The 16,904-nt window shown below is 47.1% G+C and overlaps 6 protein-coding genes across 6 annotated transcripts, besides 24 other annotated features; all 6 read right to left on the bottom strand.

Moving 5' to 3' along the window:
• Positions 1–16,904: part of a sequence feature (heterozygous, non-Esmeraldo-like haplotype) that runs on past the window's edge.
• Positions 177–201: a microsatellite.
• On the bottom strand, positions 387–1,163 carry Tc00.1047053509331.160 (hypothetical protein, conserved; the record flags this gene model as incomplete). The annotated part of the gene is made up of 1 exon (XM_811691.1): positions 387–1,163. The coding sequence occupies one exon, from the start codon at positions 1,161–1,163 to the stop codon at positions 387–389; it is 777 nt and encodes a 258-aa protein (XP_816784.1).
• Positions 1,302–1,332: a microsatellite.
• Positions 1,545–1,567: a microsatellite.
• Positions 1,588–1,615: a sequence feature (AT_rich).
• Positions 1,670–1,735: a sequence feature (T-rich).
• Positions 2,014–2,045: a microsatellite.
• On the bottom strand, positions 2,058–3,200 carry Tc00.1047053509331.180 (aldose 1-epimerase-like protein, putative; the record flags this gene model as incomplete). The annotated part of the gene is made up of 1 exon (XM_811692.1): positions 2,058–3,200. One exon carries the CDS (start codon positions 3,198–3,200, stop codon positions 2,058–2,060), a length of 1,143 nt encoding a protein of 380 aa, XP_816785.1.
• Positions 3,355–3,387: a microsatellite.
• Positions 3,536–3,627: a sequence feature (A-rich).
• Positions 4,345–4,388: a sequence feature (A-rich).
• Positions 4,638–4,692: a sequence feature (CT-rich).
• On the bottom strand, positions 4,675–9,117 carry Tc00.1047053509331.189 (hypothetical protein, conserved; the record flags this gene model as incomplete). The annotated part of the gene is made up of 1 exon (XM_811697.1): positions 4,675–9,117. The coding sequence occupies one exon, from the start codon at positions 9,115–9,117 to the stop codon at positions 4,675–4,677; it is 4,443 nt and encodes a 1,480-aa protein (XP_816790.1).
• Positions 9,145–9,167: a sequence feature (AT_rich).
• Positions 9,397–9,422: a microsatellite.
• Positions 9,438–9,480: a sequence feature (GA-rich).
• Positions 9,579–9,606: a microsatellite.
• Positions 9,735–9,783: a sequence feature (A-rich).
• Positions 9,819–9,849: a sequence feature (AT_rich).
• Positions 9,909–9,939: a microsatellite.
• Positions 9,975–10,003: a microsatellite.
• Positions 10,043–10,099: a sequence feature (CT-rich).
• Positions 10,284–13,796, bottom strand: Tc00.1047053509331.200 (ABC transporter, putative; the record flags this gene model as incomplete). The annotated part of the gene is made up of 1 exon (XM_811693.1): positions 10,284–13,796. One exon carries the CDS (start codon positions 13,794–13,796, stop codon positions 10,284–10,286), a length of 3,513 nt encoding a protein of 1,170 aa, XP_816786.1.
• Positions 13,805–13,866: a sequence feature (A-rich).
• Positions 13,905–13,941: a microsatellite.
• Positions 14,291–14,319: a sequence feature (AT_rich).
• Positions 14,481–14,501: a microsatellite.
• Tc00.1047053509331.210 (NADP-dependent alcohol hydrogenase, putative) lies at positions 14,721–15,776 on the bottom strand (the record flags this gene model as incomplete). The annotated part of the gene is made up of 1 exon (XM_811694.1): positions 14,721–15,776. One exon carries the CDS (start codon positions 15,774–15,776, stop codon positions 14,721–14,723), a length of 1,056 nt encoding a protein of 351 aa, XP_816787.1.
• Tc00.1047053509331.221 (hypothetical protein, conserved) lies at positions 16,628–16,904 on the bottom strand (the record flags this gene model as incomplete). Its single annotated transcript, XM_811699.1, has 1 exon — positions 16,628–16,904. A coding segment is annotated over one exon (277 nt), but the record flags the coding sequence as incomplete, so codon positions are not given.

Below are 16,904 nucleotides of genomic sequence, written 5' to 3' on the forward strand. Positions count from 1 at the left end.
CCTACCACGGCAACCGTCGCTTTACACACTCCGTTCGCTTCTCACAGGACACACACACACACAGGCAACAATCACCAGAAAAATAAAAATGAAAAGACGAGGGTGGGGAAAGAAAAGACAGAGACGTGTTGTGCGCCTGCAACGCCATAAAGGAAGAAAACAAAAAAACAAAGAATAGAGAGAGAGAGAGAGAGGGAGGGATATGTGGGGTCCCACACAATATATTTATGACCCCCTCAGTGTGATAGGGATAAGAAAAAAAAAAAAAAAGAGGAACTGTGGACTGTGAGCATCCCACAAACAAACACACACATGTACACAGAGAAACAAGGAAGATAGACTACAGCCAGCGGCAACAACAAAAACAACAACAACATTTGAGGTTGTCATGAACGGTTTGTTTGTCTTAACATGGTGAGTGCCTCCGCTATGGTGCAGGGCGGTGCCCGCGCGTACCGCTCCTCATCCACGGCTGGCAACCACTGACGCAAGTCCGCTGTGTGGTGATGGACAAGCATGAAGCTCCGGCACGGATTTACCACAACGTAGCCGTGACGCTGCAATTCGTACAAAACAATATTCTCTGCCTTGTAGCAGTTCTGTGGGTGCCGCACACTCTCCACAAACGACGCCTCCGTTGGTGGACGAAAAATGAATGCGTCATGTGATCCTCTGTACGCCTCAATGAGAGGGGCGTCACGGCGGTCCTCACTTTCGTACCGCGTCAAGGCCACCGAGAGGCGACGGGTAGGATCGCTATCAAACAACTTCTGCAGCTCCCGCACAGACGCCCCAACTTGTGGGAGATAAACATCTGCGTTGCAGATCATCGTCAGCTTCCCACGCAGCAACTTGTTGGCATGTTGAAACAGATCCGCGTATGTAGGCTGCGCCTCTGGCCAAAGCACCGGCACAATTTTACGCCTCATTTCTTTGGACTGAAAGAAATAATCGTCCTCCATGACACGTTGACGAAATTGGCGGTACGCCTCGGTGCCCTCGATGAGAATGTGGAGTGACACCACCTCCGCGTGTGCCGCGTTGCGTCGAATGCATTCCATGTACTCCTCCTGCCGTGCATCGCGGTGCCGCAGTGAGGCTTCGCCAAGAAAAATGCTGCCTGGCAGCCGCTTCACCACAAAGTACGAGGTCACAATGTTCATTCTACGGCCTAAGAGGGCAGATGCCCAACAACTCACTCACGCCCCCGTGAGCCCCTCTTCACCGTTAGAAAGAGTAGGGGAAAAAAAGCAAACCAAAAGTACAACAAAGCAACACACACACACACAAATACAAATACGAAAAAAAAAAAAAATAAAAAAAAATAAAAAATTGGGTGTGAGGGGATGTAGAGATGGAGAGGAAAAGAAAAAAAAACAATCAATAAAAGAAGGGACGAACGCTGCGGCACGGAAGGCACATAAAGATGTGCGTAAAATGGATCCTTAAGATGTACATATATATATATATATACCACAAGAAGTTCAGAGAAAAAAAAGTCCATTACGCAGCCACCCAATATCAACAAGAGGAAACAAAATAAAACACACACACACACACACACACAAATAAATAAATACACACAAGAAAAAAAGATAAATAAATATTTTATTTTCTCGAGGAACACCACGCATACATTCAAATGTCGTTGGTGATATTTTGGAAAATGTTTGATTTGTTTCATCATATTTTACTTTTACTTTTTTTCTCTTTTTGTTTTTGTTTTGTTTTCTTTCCCTGAAGATGACTTTATTTCTCAAAAAAGCACCGTTTTATTCCCACTCAACATGCAAGCTTTTCATTGCCACCTACCTTCCATCGCCACCCACTAAGCGTCATATTTTCCCTTCACAGTGTGTGTGTGTGTGTGTACTACTCTTCCCTTCTTGCGTATTAATGTCCGTCCGTCCGTCTGACAGCGCAAATATTCAAAAAAGGAAAAAAAGAAAGATTCAACGCATTCGGAAACAAACGGAAAGAAAAAAGAACCACCACCACTACTAAAGTAAAGGAATACATATATGTATGTATGTATATATATACATCCACATTTCCATTCAACTCTTCGGAGTATACTTAAAGTGACATACGGTTGTCTCATCGTACTTCTCTCCCTTACTCACTACTGTGCTAGGGAAGGAGGGGATGTGGGGCGAGTTTGGGAAGTACTGCGTCTCCAAGCAGATGCCACTGTGCCGTTGGAATCGCTCGCCTGCCTCACCGCTGGCATTCTCTGGAAGATAGTTCGCAGTGTACACGACAACCGCCGGTGACGTTGTATCCAATTGCAGAGTGATGCCTGTCTTGGGACTGAATAGGCGGCCCGCTTCATGCAGTTTGGAGTCCCACTTGTCGAGCGCGACAGGATCATCGTATCCTGGAGGATCTCGACCCTCCGCTTGCGTTGCCTCCATGCCTTCACGAATCGCGCGTAGCTTCTTGTAATCGTGCGGCGTTCCTTCCACCGACTTCATGGAGCCTGTAGGAATGAGCTCCTGCATCTCTGCCACGTAGCCGGAGTGAAGTTGCATGTGATGGTTTGTGATGGGCTCTGGAAGCCGACGCGGCCGTGACGGTACACCGTTAAGATTCCAATAAATGTGGTTGCAAAGGTTGATGACCGTGGACTGCGCCGGGGTGGAGGCGGCCAAAACCGCCTGCAGATTCCACTTAAGCGTTGCCGGCTCATTTTTCAAAATGACGTAGGTGGCCGTGACAAACAGCTCCCCAGGAAAACCCTGATCAAGGTGAGGCGATATGAGGTGAAAGGAGATGCCAATCTCCTCCTCCCCTTCCAACAGGATGTACTTCCACGGCCGGGACGAAAACCCCTCCGGCCCTCCATGTAACGTATTTTCGCCGTCATTTTGAAGCAGCTTAAAGGACTTTCCGTTCAATTCAAACTCACCATTTTCAATGCGACCAGAGTAACGGCCGCAGGTGCTGCCAATGTACAATTTGTCCTTCGCGAACTCCTCCGGTACGTCAAGTCCAAGTACCAGCTCCACCCACCCATCCTTGTCAGCAACGTCCCCGCCAGCCAGCTGCGGTACGCGGTACTGCACAGAGAAAACCGTGGCACCCTGCGTCAGCAACGACACGCGTAGGTTCGGTGACTTCAGTGTAATCTTGTGCCCATCACCAAATGGCTCAACGTGGCTTGAGTATTCCTTTGCATTCTCAGAGGAAATAATAGTCATTTCTTATGCTTATTCCTGGCCGTCGTAAAGGAGGGGAAAAACAACAACAACAACAACACACGCTTTGATCTTGCCGTATATTTGCTTATATATATATATAACTAGAAAGCTATCGTATGCTTTTCCATTCAAATAAACGAGATGTATGTGTTGGGAGAGACAAAGAGAGAGAGAGAGAGAGAGAGAGCGCGGCGGTGGCTGCAAATATTTACAGAAACGCGTCATTAAATCATATCGACAAATTCCCTTCCGTTTTTTCTCTCTTCGGAAAAAAAAAAAAAACAACAACACGCAAAACTGTAATGTGAGCAGCCGCAGTAAATGCAGCAAAGAGTAATAATAATAAGAAGAAGAATGAGGAAAAAAACATCCCAAAAAGTGGCGAGGCAAAGAAAAGTAAAAAAAATAATAATTAAAAAATAAAAATTTACAAGGAAATAGTAACGCATCCAATCATGACGGATGCTCTGTGAGATGAAATGCAGCGGGGGTGGGAAAGAAGAAAAAAAAGTAATAATTCGTCCGCGTGTCCAGTTTCATTCCACGTCTCTCGTGGCGCCGCCGTTTGTGGTCCATCTCATTCGCCCAAGAGCGGTCAGACCAGTGAGCACCTCCGCATACATCTGCACGCAGCGCATACCCGCCAACGTGTCAAGTTCTGCGGCGTAATGAAGTGCCTCCATTTCACGCAGTTTGCATGCAAAGGCATCCGCTAATTCACTGGCGTAGGCCGGGACTCCCTCCGCCCCCATCACTTCTTCCCCCTCCTCCTCTGCGCTACCCCGGCGAAAACTCATAGCGGGCAAGGGCGCTTCGCCTCTCTCAAATGTTCCTTTTTTTTTCAAAGGGAAGGCGCAAACAAATAAAGCCAAAAAAAAAAGGGACATCAACATAATCCTGCAGAATAAAATAAAACAGCAGCAGAAAAGCGGGGAAAAAAAAATATTTCATGTTCCAACGGACATGTTTACCACAAAACACGGGGAGATGTGGAATTCAAACATATAACGTACATAAGGCGACCAGAAATGAGGCAGATTCTGAGAGAGACTCCCTCCCTCCTTCCCTCCGTTTCTGTTGGCGTATTTATTTCCCTCTCTGTACATTGTGTGAGTAAATAGACAAAACCACATACATGTCAATTAAAAAAAAAAAAACAACCGCAAGTAAAAAAAAAAAAAAAAACAAGCCGTATTATTTCTTTCTTTCTTTTTCTTTCTACCATGAAACCCACTTTCCCAACCGCATTATAAAAGAACACACTCTCCTGATGTGCACATGTCCACAGCGCCACATTTACTTCCTCGTACATCTCCGGTATAGCTCCCAATGTGAGCAGTTCCATCCGCAAGAAGAATAACCACAAAAGGATTCAGGCAGCACTTCATCGCTCCGCTCTCTCCCCTCAAACCCATACGAGAATTAATATATACGCGTTTATTCTTCGGTTCCTTTTCCTTTTTTTCTTTTACTTTTACTTTTTCTTTTTCTTTAAAGATGAGTGGACACGTTTCTTCCCTTTTGTCACCTTCTTCTGTTCCTCCACGGTTCGTGCCGACGGGACTTTTGTCACAGAGGAAAGGACAGAGCTTCCAAGACGACTCTTGACCTTTGTGTATGACAACGCCTTCTCTTTGCTGATGTCAATATTTTTACCCTTGTTCTTCGTAAAGTACGTGCATAAGCCACGACTCTCTCGCTGCATTTCATGTAATTGCGAATTGCACCAATTTTCCCATTGCATGGATTTTGTCTCGCTGCATTCCTCAATGACATTCATTGCCTTTACAGTGAGTGCCACAACCATTGCGCGCCACCATGTATCAAAGCATAATGGAGCACGCCCCATTTCCCGCGTAAGGATCTCGGCGGTAGCGCGAAGAGACTGGTATGAATCCGTTGGTCCAATACGCCGAATCTGCGGGTGGAAATTAACAGCTGGAGGGAGAATATCCCCAGTGGTGGCCCGCGCTCGCTTTTGCAGGAGATTACTTGTTGTGGCCTCCCACGCTGCCAATTGTAAATTCTTCATTTTGGTTTCCCTCGTCGTCAAGCTATCTCTCATCTTTCTCTCGCTATCCCCCGCCTTCGTCTCAACACAACTTCCAGTGTCAGTTGAATGCATGGGGATGGCTGCTATTAATGAAAGAAGTTCATTAGAGTCTACCAGCGGCAGTTGGTTTCTTGTCGTGACTAAAGGAGATATCAAATTCAACAAATTCTCATCTTGCAGGGGCTGTAAAAGTGCATTGTAGAATGCACGATTGTTATGAAGGATATTTTCCAAAAACCTTGACGCGGTATGAGGATGTAAAAGAACCCCAATTAGACACGTCAAGTAAGGTGATGATCTAAATTGACCTACTAATGCGCCTGAAAGGTATGCATTCCGTACAATGGGGTGCTCACCAGAAACCAGTGAAAATGTTTTACTAATACACGCTGCCGCTATTGAAGGCGCAACCTCATACTCAGTCACCACCACCTTTGTTGAGGTGTTGCTACAGGCTCTGGCAGCAAAGATATTTAAAATCCGTACCGGAGTGACATCCACTTCATCTTCATACACTTCAACATCCGCGTCACCACTAGTGATGCCGAGAGATTCATTTAAATAGCTAAGGGCAGGTGATAAATCCTCCCAGCACTTACGTGTATCTTTTAAACTGCAACTCGTGTTCGCATCTTTCTGTGACGGGAAATCCACTGAAGATGATCCATCTCCAAAGGTAAACCTCTCGTGCGAGTCGTCCACAAAATCATCACAGGGGTCTCGAAGCAATTGCATGAGAGACCCCGAGACTATATCGTAGACACCGTTGATGAGGGGTGGTAGCTTAACGATGTCACAGCGGGGTGCCAAGGGTGCCTCACTCTGAGCACGGCCTTTTTTTTCCACAGAAGGGGTCGTCCGTCCACGTTGGGATTGAAGGGATGTTCTTCGTGGTAAGATGGTATGAATATACACATCGGCATTCTCTGCGTTGGAAAAGGAAGAGTTCAAAACAATTTTAAGGTATCGTGCAAATGCATCCAAATTCCAGCGGAGATGGTTTGAAGCCTCTTCGGAAATGTACCCAAATTCCACAGCATTGTTGAGGGTTGGCAAAATCCAGCAATCAAAAAGAATAAATTTCGCCAATCGGTTACCTTCAATGTTTCGAATAAGTCGCTCAATAGAGTCAGGTTTGTTTTGACTCCACATGTTGACCGTACCTCCACCCGTCACGCGTTTTTGCCGCATCTCTGTAAGACATTTCCTTACAGCTATAGCGGGTTTATCATGGGTAATGTCAAAGCTAACATGTTGTTGAAGTAGATGGAGATGTACCGTTGTACAAAAGTTCGTCAATAGTGTAGAAATACCTTGCGGAAGCCGTGTCACAGATCGCTTGCCAAACAATGCACTACAAAACTCTCCCATAACGTACTGAATGTCTTGACAGATGAGGTCTTCCAAGAGCTCCAGTCGTTGATTATGGGTAGCACGTTTTTGACCCGAATTTCGCCAGCATCCAACTTCAGGCCCAAAGCCAGAAACACCATCGCTGTTTCTGTCGCCGCTTAGGCTCAGCTGTGAAATCGATCCCTGAAAAGAGGTTTGTCGAGGGGCCTCCATTTCCAATCCATTTACATACAACAAAACGCTTTCTCGGCGAAGAATGCTAAACAACCGCTCCAGTAACTCCATCAACCATGTGGCACCATGGAGTCGGATGTATGTTGTAATAAACGTCAGTGGTGTTGAAAGAAGCGTTGCCCCTGCATGAAGATCTGGTACGGCGGCGGAGTCATTATATGTTTGGGTACGGGAAGCGGCTAGACGTTTCCTTCGATTCTTTCTATGAGCTAATGTTACAGAGTTTCTTTGTCGTTGCTCACCTGATCGAGTTTCTGCTATGCGTTGTCGTTGTAATTCATGGCGAGTTATAGCCTCAACAATCGTCATGGTGGCGTCATACTCCCTTACATATCCAACAATGTAGCCAGATTCTTTGCTCTGAACGGTACTCTCGTCAGAAAGTGCTTGTTGTTGGCTACTCTTTTTGCTCTCCTGCAATAATGATGTGTTGAAGGCCAAGCTTTGCGAAGTCAACCCCTTCTTTCCACGTGCAGGTGAAGTATTCGCTAAAACAAGAGAGTCATTTCTAGTTCGGGCCTCGCTGGAAATGAGACTGTTGGCGGTCGGCGTGTCAACAAACCAGTTAACAAGGGAAAAAAGTTCATCAAACGTTGTGTCCGTCAGCTTCCTCAGGGAGCTCCAGTCGATAAACTGAGATTCTTCGGCAGGCATGACGCCAGCTTCATCCTTGGTCGGCTCTTGTTGTTCGTTCTTTGTTCCGTCTTCCATGCTCTCAAAAGAGTTTTCATTCTTCTTGCTCGTCGCGCTAAAGACACCGGCATCATTGCCAGGAACAACAATGTCTGTTCCACACTGACGTCTCAAGGCAGCATTGCTCAAAAAAGAAGAGGCGGTGTCAGGGTCAAGAACAAGTTCCGTAAGAAATTCTTGGACACAGAGGGCCATCGATAATGTCGTACGTGCCGTGCTGTTCTCATATGCAAGAAGAATGTCTTCTGTGAGACGCTGCGCAACATTTAATGGACATAAAGACACATTCGATAAACTATATTTGGCACTGCGGATGCGTCGCTGTCGAATATCTATTGCAGTTTGTCGTTTGTTTTCATTCTTCAGGCACTCTGCTGTGTGAAGATGGAAGGAACTGCCAATAAGATCCAGTAGCACGTAGAGAGCCGAAATATGAGCGTGGTTGTAGCTATGATCATGAATGAGAAAAAAACTAAAAGGTGACAAACTCCACGCCACGCGATTCTCATACGTTTCACGCCATGTGTTATACTGACTGAAGAGAGGAAGGCCAACCATACGCGGGACTTCATGGCGTCGTCCACGTTTCTTTGCCACAAGAAGGCTGGTTGTCATCCTCTGGATTACTTCAGGTGCAGAAATAACGGCAAAAAACGGTGCAAATTGTTCCAATGTTTGCATGAGTTTCTCTTCCTCGCCCAACTCCGGTTTGTCCTCTTCCACCTCGCTGTCCATGGGAATAATTTTCACCGCTCCATCTTTTCCCTTTCCCTCCTCAGTGGTGCCAATAGCCGTATCATTGCTCGTCTTATCTTCACCTGGTTTCTTGTTGGGTGTTTTTTTTTGGCCCTCCAGCTTCCATGTGACGACTTCTAGTAGGCGTCGTTGAACACCTGCGGCAATTCTCCCACGTTTTTTTGCCTCCCGCTCAAACCATAACATGATGCGATTATCCATCAGCAATTGCCATGTCTCACGTTGAAGACGCAGCAGATCGTCCGCTGGGTCTGGAACCAACTTCCCTCCCTCATCCACGGACGAACCACGTGGGAACGCAGTCCTGTTTGACGCATTCACCTGTGAATTGCGTAAAATAGAAGGAAATCTCAGGGAAGAGGAAGCATCCAAGCCAAGTGGATTTCGCAGCAGCTGCGACGAGTTCGCCTCACCTTCGTGTTGACTTAAAAACGAAAAGACATTGGCCGAGAAAAGTTGCTGGTCGCTGAGGGACTCCAAAAAGTCACCTACCGTTGACCGCCGTTGAACGTCAAGGAAGGATCGTCGAAAACCCTGTGTGGACACCGAGCCACCTTTTCGCCGCGACGGTGACGGGGCGGAGTGCCGTGAGCCTGAGGCCTCTATCATTTCCATCTCTTCACTATCCAAAGAGACGGTCTGAATGCTAGCACTGATGTTGTTATCATCAATTTTTTCTCTTGACTTCAATCTTAATGCGTTGGCTGTCATCACCTCCAAATTCTGCGGCATCGGCGGGGCGTACGTGCAGATGCCATACTGCTTCAGGTACAAATTGCGCCACTGGTAGTCATTCGACTTGGGTGCGGGAAATAGCGTTTTCTGCATGTCGTCAGTCTATTTTTGTGTATGCACATATATTTATATTTTTATTTATTGTATGAATGTGTGGGAAGGAAAAAAGATATTGGGTGTGGGTATCATGAAGAGAAAACAAACAAACAAACAAAAAAGAAGACATGATTCAAACACGCATCCGCATAAAAAAAAAAAAAAAGATTACAGGCAGATTGATTTTGTGTGCAGTGACGCCGGAGAAATTGTGAGACTCCCCTCCACCCCCCACCCCCCCACCTCTCTCTCCCTTCAACACAACAAAGACGCATGAAACAAAAACAAAAACAAAAACAAAAGGGGACGAAAAAACAAGAGAGAGAGAGAGAGAAAAAAAAAAAGGAAAGGGAAAGGGAGGAGGTAAATAAAATTCCTCTTCTTGCCTCCGTCTTCATGTATATGTATTTATATAATTACAAACATATAATATATTTTGCAGAACTGTCCTGGATTCCCCTCTCCCTCCTCCTCCTCCTCCTCCTCGAAGCACAAGCACAAACTTCTTTCGGTGAAATAAGATTAAAGACAGCCACGATAAGCCGATACATACACACAGACAAAAAACACACTTCACGTCACTCACTCTTCATGCTGCCATTCAGAATCAACGGAGAAAAAAAAAATGAAAATCAAAAAAGAAAAAAGAAAAACAGAAAGGAACATAGATAGACAGATGTGTGCCCATCTAAATTAGCTAATATAATATAATGATAATATATATATATACACCTACATGCAGAAACAAACAAAAAAGAAAAGGGGAAAAGAAATATGTTCATAGATCGTTTCTTCTTCTTCTTTTTTTTTTTTTTTTTTCCTCAAGAGAACTCTCTAAGAAAAACACATTGGCCTTTTTTTTTCTTCTTTTTTTTTTTTTTTTGGGGGGGGGGGGTTTCCCCCTTCCCCTCCGCCGCAGTGCTCCATCCATCCTTCTTTCCTTCCTTTTTTTTTTCCCTCTCTCTTGTTTTCTTGCCTTTGCTATCGCTCTCACTACCACACACCCACAAATTCTCTTTTTTTCTTTCTTTTTTTTCTGTTTGTTAGTTTTATATTTCCTCTTCGTCGTCGCGCGATGCCAGCAGAAAAAAAAAGAAAAAACAACAAACCCAAACCCTTCTCCCTTTTTTTTCCCCCCATTTTTTTTTTTTGTTCCTCGCACATCATCGCGCAATGCTGGTGAACTTCGCGAGCAGCAACCACGCGGTGAACAACAAAAGAAGAATGGAACCCGCAAGTTGTGCCACGTCTGTGTTGAAGCGTTTCGGCTTCAGGCCAATGTTCGACAGGTATTGAAGGCACATGATTGGGATGCTTGTTGATGACGGCTTCCCCGTTTCGTCGGTCGGAGAAAATGTGCAAGCCTGCCCGTCAAGCTCATTCACAAGCAACGCCTCAAAGGCGGCAAAAAAAGGCGACATCACTTGAAAGGGTCGTAGTGCTGCTGGCACCGTCTCGGACTGCACGAGAAACCCACCAAAAACAAAATTCCACAAAATAAAAACACTACTAAGTAACGCTGCCGCTCCAAACGATCCCGTAATGATTCCAATGCATAGCACAATAAGTGTAATGCAGATGGAGAAGAGCACCACAATAACAACAAACCAAAAGAAGTGCACCCCATCGTCTACGCGAAGTCCCATAGGGAAGTAAATAAGCGACGCAAGCACCATCGCAGGGACGATGCGGAGTGGAAGAATATCAATAAATATCTTCGAGAGAAGGTACGGCAGAGTGCGATAAAAACCATTTTCCCGTTCCACCACAAAGAGCTTTCGCTCGACAACAAGCTGCTCCAAGCAACTGAGCGAGACAAAGGAAACAACAAGCAGCATAAATGTGATGGATCCGGCACGGTTCAGTGCCCCAGGGAGGTCAAGTCTTTGATCGTGATACAGCACCATCATGAGGCCCCCAACACACGCCGTAACCGCCGCGTGACACAAAAGCAGATGGAAGGACGAAATAAGGCAGCATGCGGCCCGTGAACTTAAGAGCGCAAGCTGCTGGTACACATTCGCATAATAGACGTGAAGGGTGGATGCATTGCGGAGAATATCATCGCCTTCTACAAGCGCTTCACATTCACTTACGCCATTTGTGCCATTGTTTTCGCGGGGTTCCCGAAAAAATTCCGTTCCCTCGTGTTGCATCATGCCAAATCTGGAACTCACATCCTCCGCCTGAATCTCCATGCGGGTAGTGTCGTCAAGAATATCTTCCAACTTCATGAGGTACTCCGCATGATTCGGATGATCGGCAGAACGCGGAACCGACTTTGCATCACCCACAATGCGTTCAATACGCTTTTCAAGCGTCTCTGCCGCGATACAGGCCGGTCCACAGTAAATACTCACCCCACGGGAGAGCAACAGGAGTTTATCAAACAATTCAAATATTTCCTGCGATGGCTGGTGAATACTAAAAATGACAATGGGCTTGAAAGCAAAATAATGCGGCGCATACGCCTGCATGGGTGACTCCTTTGCCAATTCTACCACAGACTCCATAACACGTTTTGCACTGACCGCATCTAGACCACTTGTTGGCTCATCCAAAAAAAGAATACGTGGATTCGCAAGCAATTCAACCGCAATAGAGACACGACGCTTCTCGCCCCCGCTCACACCTCGAAGACCACTCCCATCACCAATCACAGTGTGTTCACATTGTTGTAGTCGCAGTGCCTCTATCATGTGTCGAACAATACTTTTAATGGTCGTGTTAGAAAAGGCCTGTGGAAGTTTCAGTCGCGCCGCGTATTCAATTGTCTGATGCACAGTCAATGCAGGTAGTAAAGTATCCTCTTGTGAGACATACCCAATGATGTTACGGTATTGCTTAATTGACTTAGCCGAGGCCGTGTTGACGGGTGTGCCATTGAGGGAAATGGTTCCTGTCGTCCTGCCCTGTTTACTTCGTGCTGAGAGGAGATCCAGCAAGGTTGTTTTGCCTGCACCAGATGGACCAAGAATGGCAAGCACTTCGCCGGAGCGCACCGTGAAGTTCACTCGGTTCAGAAGTGGACGTGTTCTCGTCTCCTCCTTTGAGGCAAATCGTGAGCCGGGCAAGGAGTAGGCAAGGTCCATTAACTGCAGCTCAAAAGGGGACTTTGTGAGACGACGAAAGTACTCAATGCGGTCCGCTTCGTGTGGCATGGCGATGAGAAGGCGTCTGGCGTCACTCGTGTGCGATCCGCCGGGCTGCCTGTGGAAAGAGAGCCCAATGGACTCCGTACCGTTGGAGCTCACATCCTCCTCTGCAGAATCTCCTCGCAGGGAAAGTCGGTTTTGCTGCTGCGGCTCCTTTTTCTCCAGCAAAGAAGTTTTGGCAGGAGTACCACTGCTATCGCTCGCTACATCCAGAGAACACCGTTTTTCCAATTGCGGTTGCGGCTCCGAAAGACCAAACATGCGTACAAACTCTGCAGCCCGCTTGCGCGATGCGGAGCGGAGCCACAAGGCGTGCGCGGTAATCAAGAGCACCACTACAGTGAGCACGAGGGTGAGGATAAAAAGGAGGTCCCGCTGCGCCTGCACCGTCTCTGGTTGAACCATCTTTGGTTCATTGGGAAACTTCTTCGTGTCAACACACTCGCTGGCATTGCACTCAAGGTCAAACATGAGCGTGATGTCTTCCATTGTTAGTTGACAGTGACGCGTACGTAAATTACATGCATATCGAATACTATTTCTGATAAGCGGCAAAATCTTATTACCCACAAGTGACTTTGAGCAAACAGGGTCATATCCCTCAGGTGGATCTTTGGAACAGTGACACTCCGTGTGCTTACATTTATACACGGCGTATACATCGGAGGCTTCAGACCGCATTAAAATGAGCATCACACTAATAAACAGAACCGTGGAAATCGTCAAGCTGACCCCCAAGCCAACCACAATCTTTGCCTTGCGACGGTAGCCGAGTGTAGAAGATACAAAACGCAGCAAGGCAATCAAAGCACATATAGTGAGAATCACCACTTGTCCTGTCAACACCACCGCTTTAAATGCACGACTCGGTTTCAATGGATCGTTGCTCTCATTACCCTTGTTTTGTACCACCAACTGCATGGAGCATTCTGAAGTGTTGCAGTGGAAAAAAGGGTCTACAAATTCACGATGGGGCTCAATGCGGAATAAAGTGAGGCTACACACGCCCCCCTCGCCTGCGGCAAAAGCGGTACCATCCTCCGTGCTGCAATTCAATGCGACAACCGCCTCAATTGCTCGACCGCCCCCGAGTATAGATAAAAATGGCGAGTTCAGTGAGCATTCAAACTGTGTGCCGGATCCACGTATGGCGAGAGCATGTTGACACACACTGGATGCGTCAAGCTGGGCAGCGCACACTTCATTGCGCTGGCACATTTCGCAGCGCAGACCTGTAAAATTACTATCCTCGGGACATTTGCAGTCACCATTTCTCATTATGCCTCCATTCATGCACTTATCGTCGTCACTTTCTTCGAATGCAGCCATGCTCATAAAAGAACGAAAGCCCAGACCACTTGGATCCCTGCTAGGTTCAGACAACAGAAGCTTTTTATACCATGAGAGGAATACATCCGGCGACACGCCCGTCTCTTCACACCACACACACGACGGTAGCAACACAAGGACAAGAAGGCACACAGCCTCCCTAAGAAGTCGTGATTCCCTAAAAGCATGCATCTACAAGCAGAAAAAAAAACACAACAAAAAAAATAAAAAAACAACAACGAAAATAATAATAATAAAAGAAGGCTAAACTCTAAGAAGCACCTTTAAAAGGAGAAGAGCAAAAAAAAAAAAAAAAAAAAAGAGAAAGAAAGAAAAAGATACGTGACGGTTTGCTTCAGTGTGCCCGCAAAAACATTCCCCTCCCCACCCCGGATGGGATCCATCCAACTACACCCCCCTTCCCCTTCTCACCCACGGCAGGGTTACAAATAAATTCAACAGAAATAAAACATGAGAACCGGGACGGCTGGGAGGTGACCACATCGGCAGTCTCCTCCTCAGGCCCCACAAAACCCACCAGGCTTCCCTCCACATGGAGATTAGTAGCCTTCGCAGTGCCACAGTGAGTGCGTCGAACAACAACAAGAAGAAAGAGAAAAAAAAAGAGCCGCACAAGACCCCTCTTTTCAACGCGGTTTCATGAGAATTAAAAGAAAAAACTAAACAAAAAAAAAGTAAAATTATTTTAAATAAACGGGGGAAATGAACAAGACATGTCAGCATCTACTAATCCTCCACCTCATCCGTTCACACATTCCTTTCCACAAGCTTTTAACCAATAATAATAATAGAAACCAAAACCAAAACCAAAACCAACAACAACAACAGCGCTCCATGCCCCCACGGCATCGCTACCAACAACAACAACAACAACAAAAGAACAAAAGCCCAAAAACGTCAAAGGATCCACAAATAAGGAGAGAAAATCAACAATACGCTCATCCAATCATTTCTTCATGTCCGTTCGCACATCCCTTCTACAAGCTGCTAAAGAAAAAAGAAAATAGCTCCCTTACAAAAGACGTTTTAACGAAGGAGTACACAAAAACCTTTGACTCTACCTACTATCTCCCTCTCCCGCTCGTGCACATTGACTCATTGTCCAAGTGTGGCCATGTCAATGACAAAGCGATACCTCACATCACTTTTCATCACACGTTCGTATGCTGTATTAATATAATCGATGCTGATTAGTTCAATATCCGATACGATGCCGTGTCTGCCACAGAAGTCAAGCATCTCTTGTGTTTCGGGAATGCCTCCGATGAGTGAAGCGCCGATTGACTTGCGCCCCTTCAGTAGCAAAAAGGGTGATACCGGCGGGTGCGGGTTCTCCGGCAGACCGACCAGTATGTGCACACCATCCGTCGTGAGGGCGAGAATGTACGGCGACAAGTCGTGCGTGTTTCCAACGGTGTCAATAATAAGATTGAGCGTGTTCTTAACCGCCCTCATCTGCCCCGGGTCCTTCGAGATGACGACGTGGTCCGCGCCGAGCATCCTGGCTGCCTCCCGCTTGCCCTCACTCGTTGTAAAAACAGTGACCTCCGCACCCATCGCCTTGGCGATCTTCACTGCCATGTGGCCGAGGCCGCCAAGCCCCACAACACCCACCCTCGTCCCCGCTTTCGTGCCCCAGTGCCGCAGGGGTGAGTAAGTCGTGATACCGGCACACAGCAGTGGGGCGGTCGCGGCAAGATCAAGGTTGGAGGGGATGAGCAGCACAAAGCTCTCCTTTACCACAATGTGGTCAGAGTACCCACCATACGTGGGTTCGCCGCTGACGCGTGCCCGTGAGTTGTACGTCGAGGTCGTTCCTTCCACGCAGAACTGCTCAAGGCCCCTCTTGCACTCCACACACCTTTCACATGAGTCCACCATGCAGCCCACACCAACCGTGTCTCCCACCTTGAACTTCTTCACGTTTGCACCAACCGACGTTACATGACCGACAATCTCGTGTCCAGGCACCATCGGAAACAGGGACCCACCCCACTCATCGCGCGCCTGGTGGATGTCGCTGTGGCACACGCCGCAGAACAAAATCTTGATGCTCACATCATCGGCCCCAACAGCACGTCGCTGGAAGCTGAAGGGTGCGAGGGGGGCCTTTGCTGACGGCGCTGCGTAACCTTTTGCGTTCGTTGCCATTACGCTTACTCTGGTTTCACGGTATATTCAATTCACTTGGAGAACAAATAGGATTCTACAATAAAAGGGGGAACAAAGTGATTATTTGTAATGGGGGAATGGAAAGATCCCTGTGACGGCCACAGTACAGGGAAAAAAAGGCAGGAGAAGGTAAAGTATTTTGGGAGGAGGAACACAACGCACCAAAATGGCGCTCAGCGTACCGGTGGTGGTAGTCCCCGCCAGCACCACATGCTCCATGTGTGTCTCAATGAGACTCTCGGTCCCCTACACAGCGAGTTGACACGCTTGGAGTGAGCCGTTGGCCCCCTTTTGGGGTCAATCGATATCCCCTTCACGGGGACGTGGTGTCGCGCCATCTCCTCTTCTTTCGCGTCCCCTGCAGAGCTTCAAAGTCAACAAACGAAAAAGAAAACAAAAACGAGTTCTCTCCTAAACAGATAGTGTACCCCTGAAAATTCTTTTCCTCTGCTTCCTTTCATTTTTGCCCAAATGGATCCACGCATAGATGAGACATAATTCCGGGCTGGCTACAGTCACGACCCTTCCAACAATGTGACCGCACACAATAAAAGGAGGTGCCGTCATAGGTGCACGCCACACAGACCTCCACAAACTGAACCCCACGCGAACCCAAGCCGCCGAAACCAATTATGATCCTCAAAAAGATGTTGCAGTACCTCCCTCCGGCATGTCGACAACGATACAAATACGCAAACAAAAACCTTCCGGCCGCAAGAAAAACAAACAAAAAACAAGAAGGGGATCAACAGCAATGAACACCGACAGAAAGAAAGAAAAAACAACAAAAAGCCACAGACAACAATATTTCGTGCATGTTACAATGCAATTCAGGGAAGCAAAAAGGCCTGCTCCACCGATAGGGGCAACTCCGCCGCAATGCTCCAAGTCATACGAGTCCCACACAAATTCCTTCTCTCATCGGACCCACCGCTACTCAACAGACGCTGCCGCTTCTGCGCATTCCTCCAGTAACCCTCAGCAAAGGGGGGTGCAGCGGCATGATACTCACGCGCCTCCTCTTCAAACAGGGTAGCCAACTCCAACAACGTCTGCCTGAATAGCGCACTTTGTGCGTTCGTCACGCCGCTAATTTCCTGCTGACGC

The sequence above is a fragment of the Trypanosoma cruzi genome, genomic scaffold (genome assembly GCF_000209065.1).
Source record: "Trypanosoma cruzi strain CL Brener 1047053512997 genomic scaffold, whole genome shotgun sequence".
NCBI classification, from domain to species: Eukaryota; Euglenozoa; class Kinetoplastea; order Trypanosomatida; family Trypanosomatidae; genus Trypanosoma; species Trypanosoma cruzi.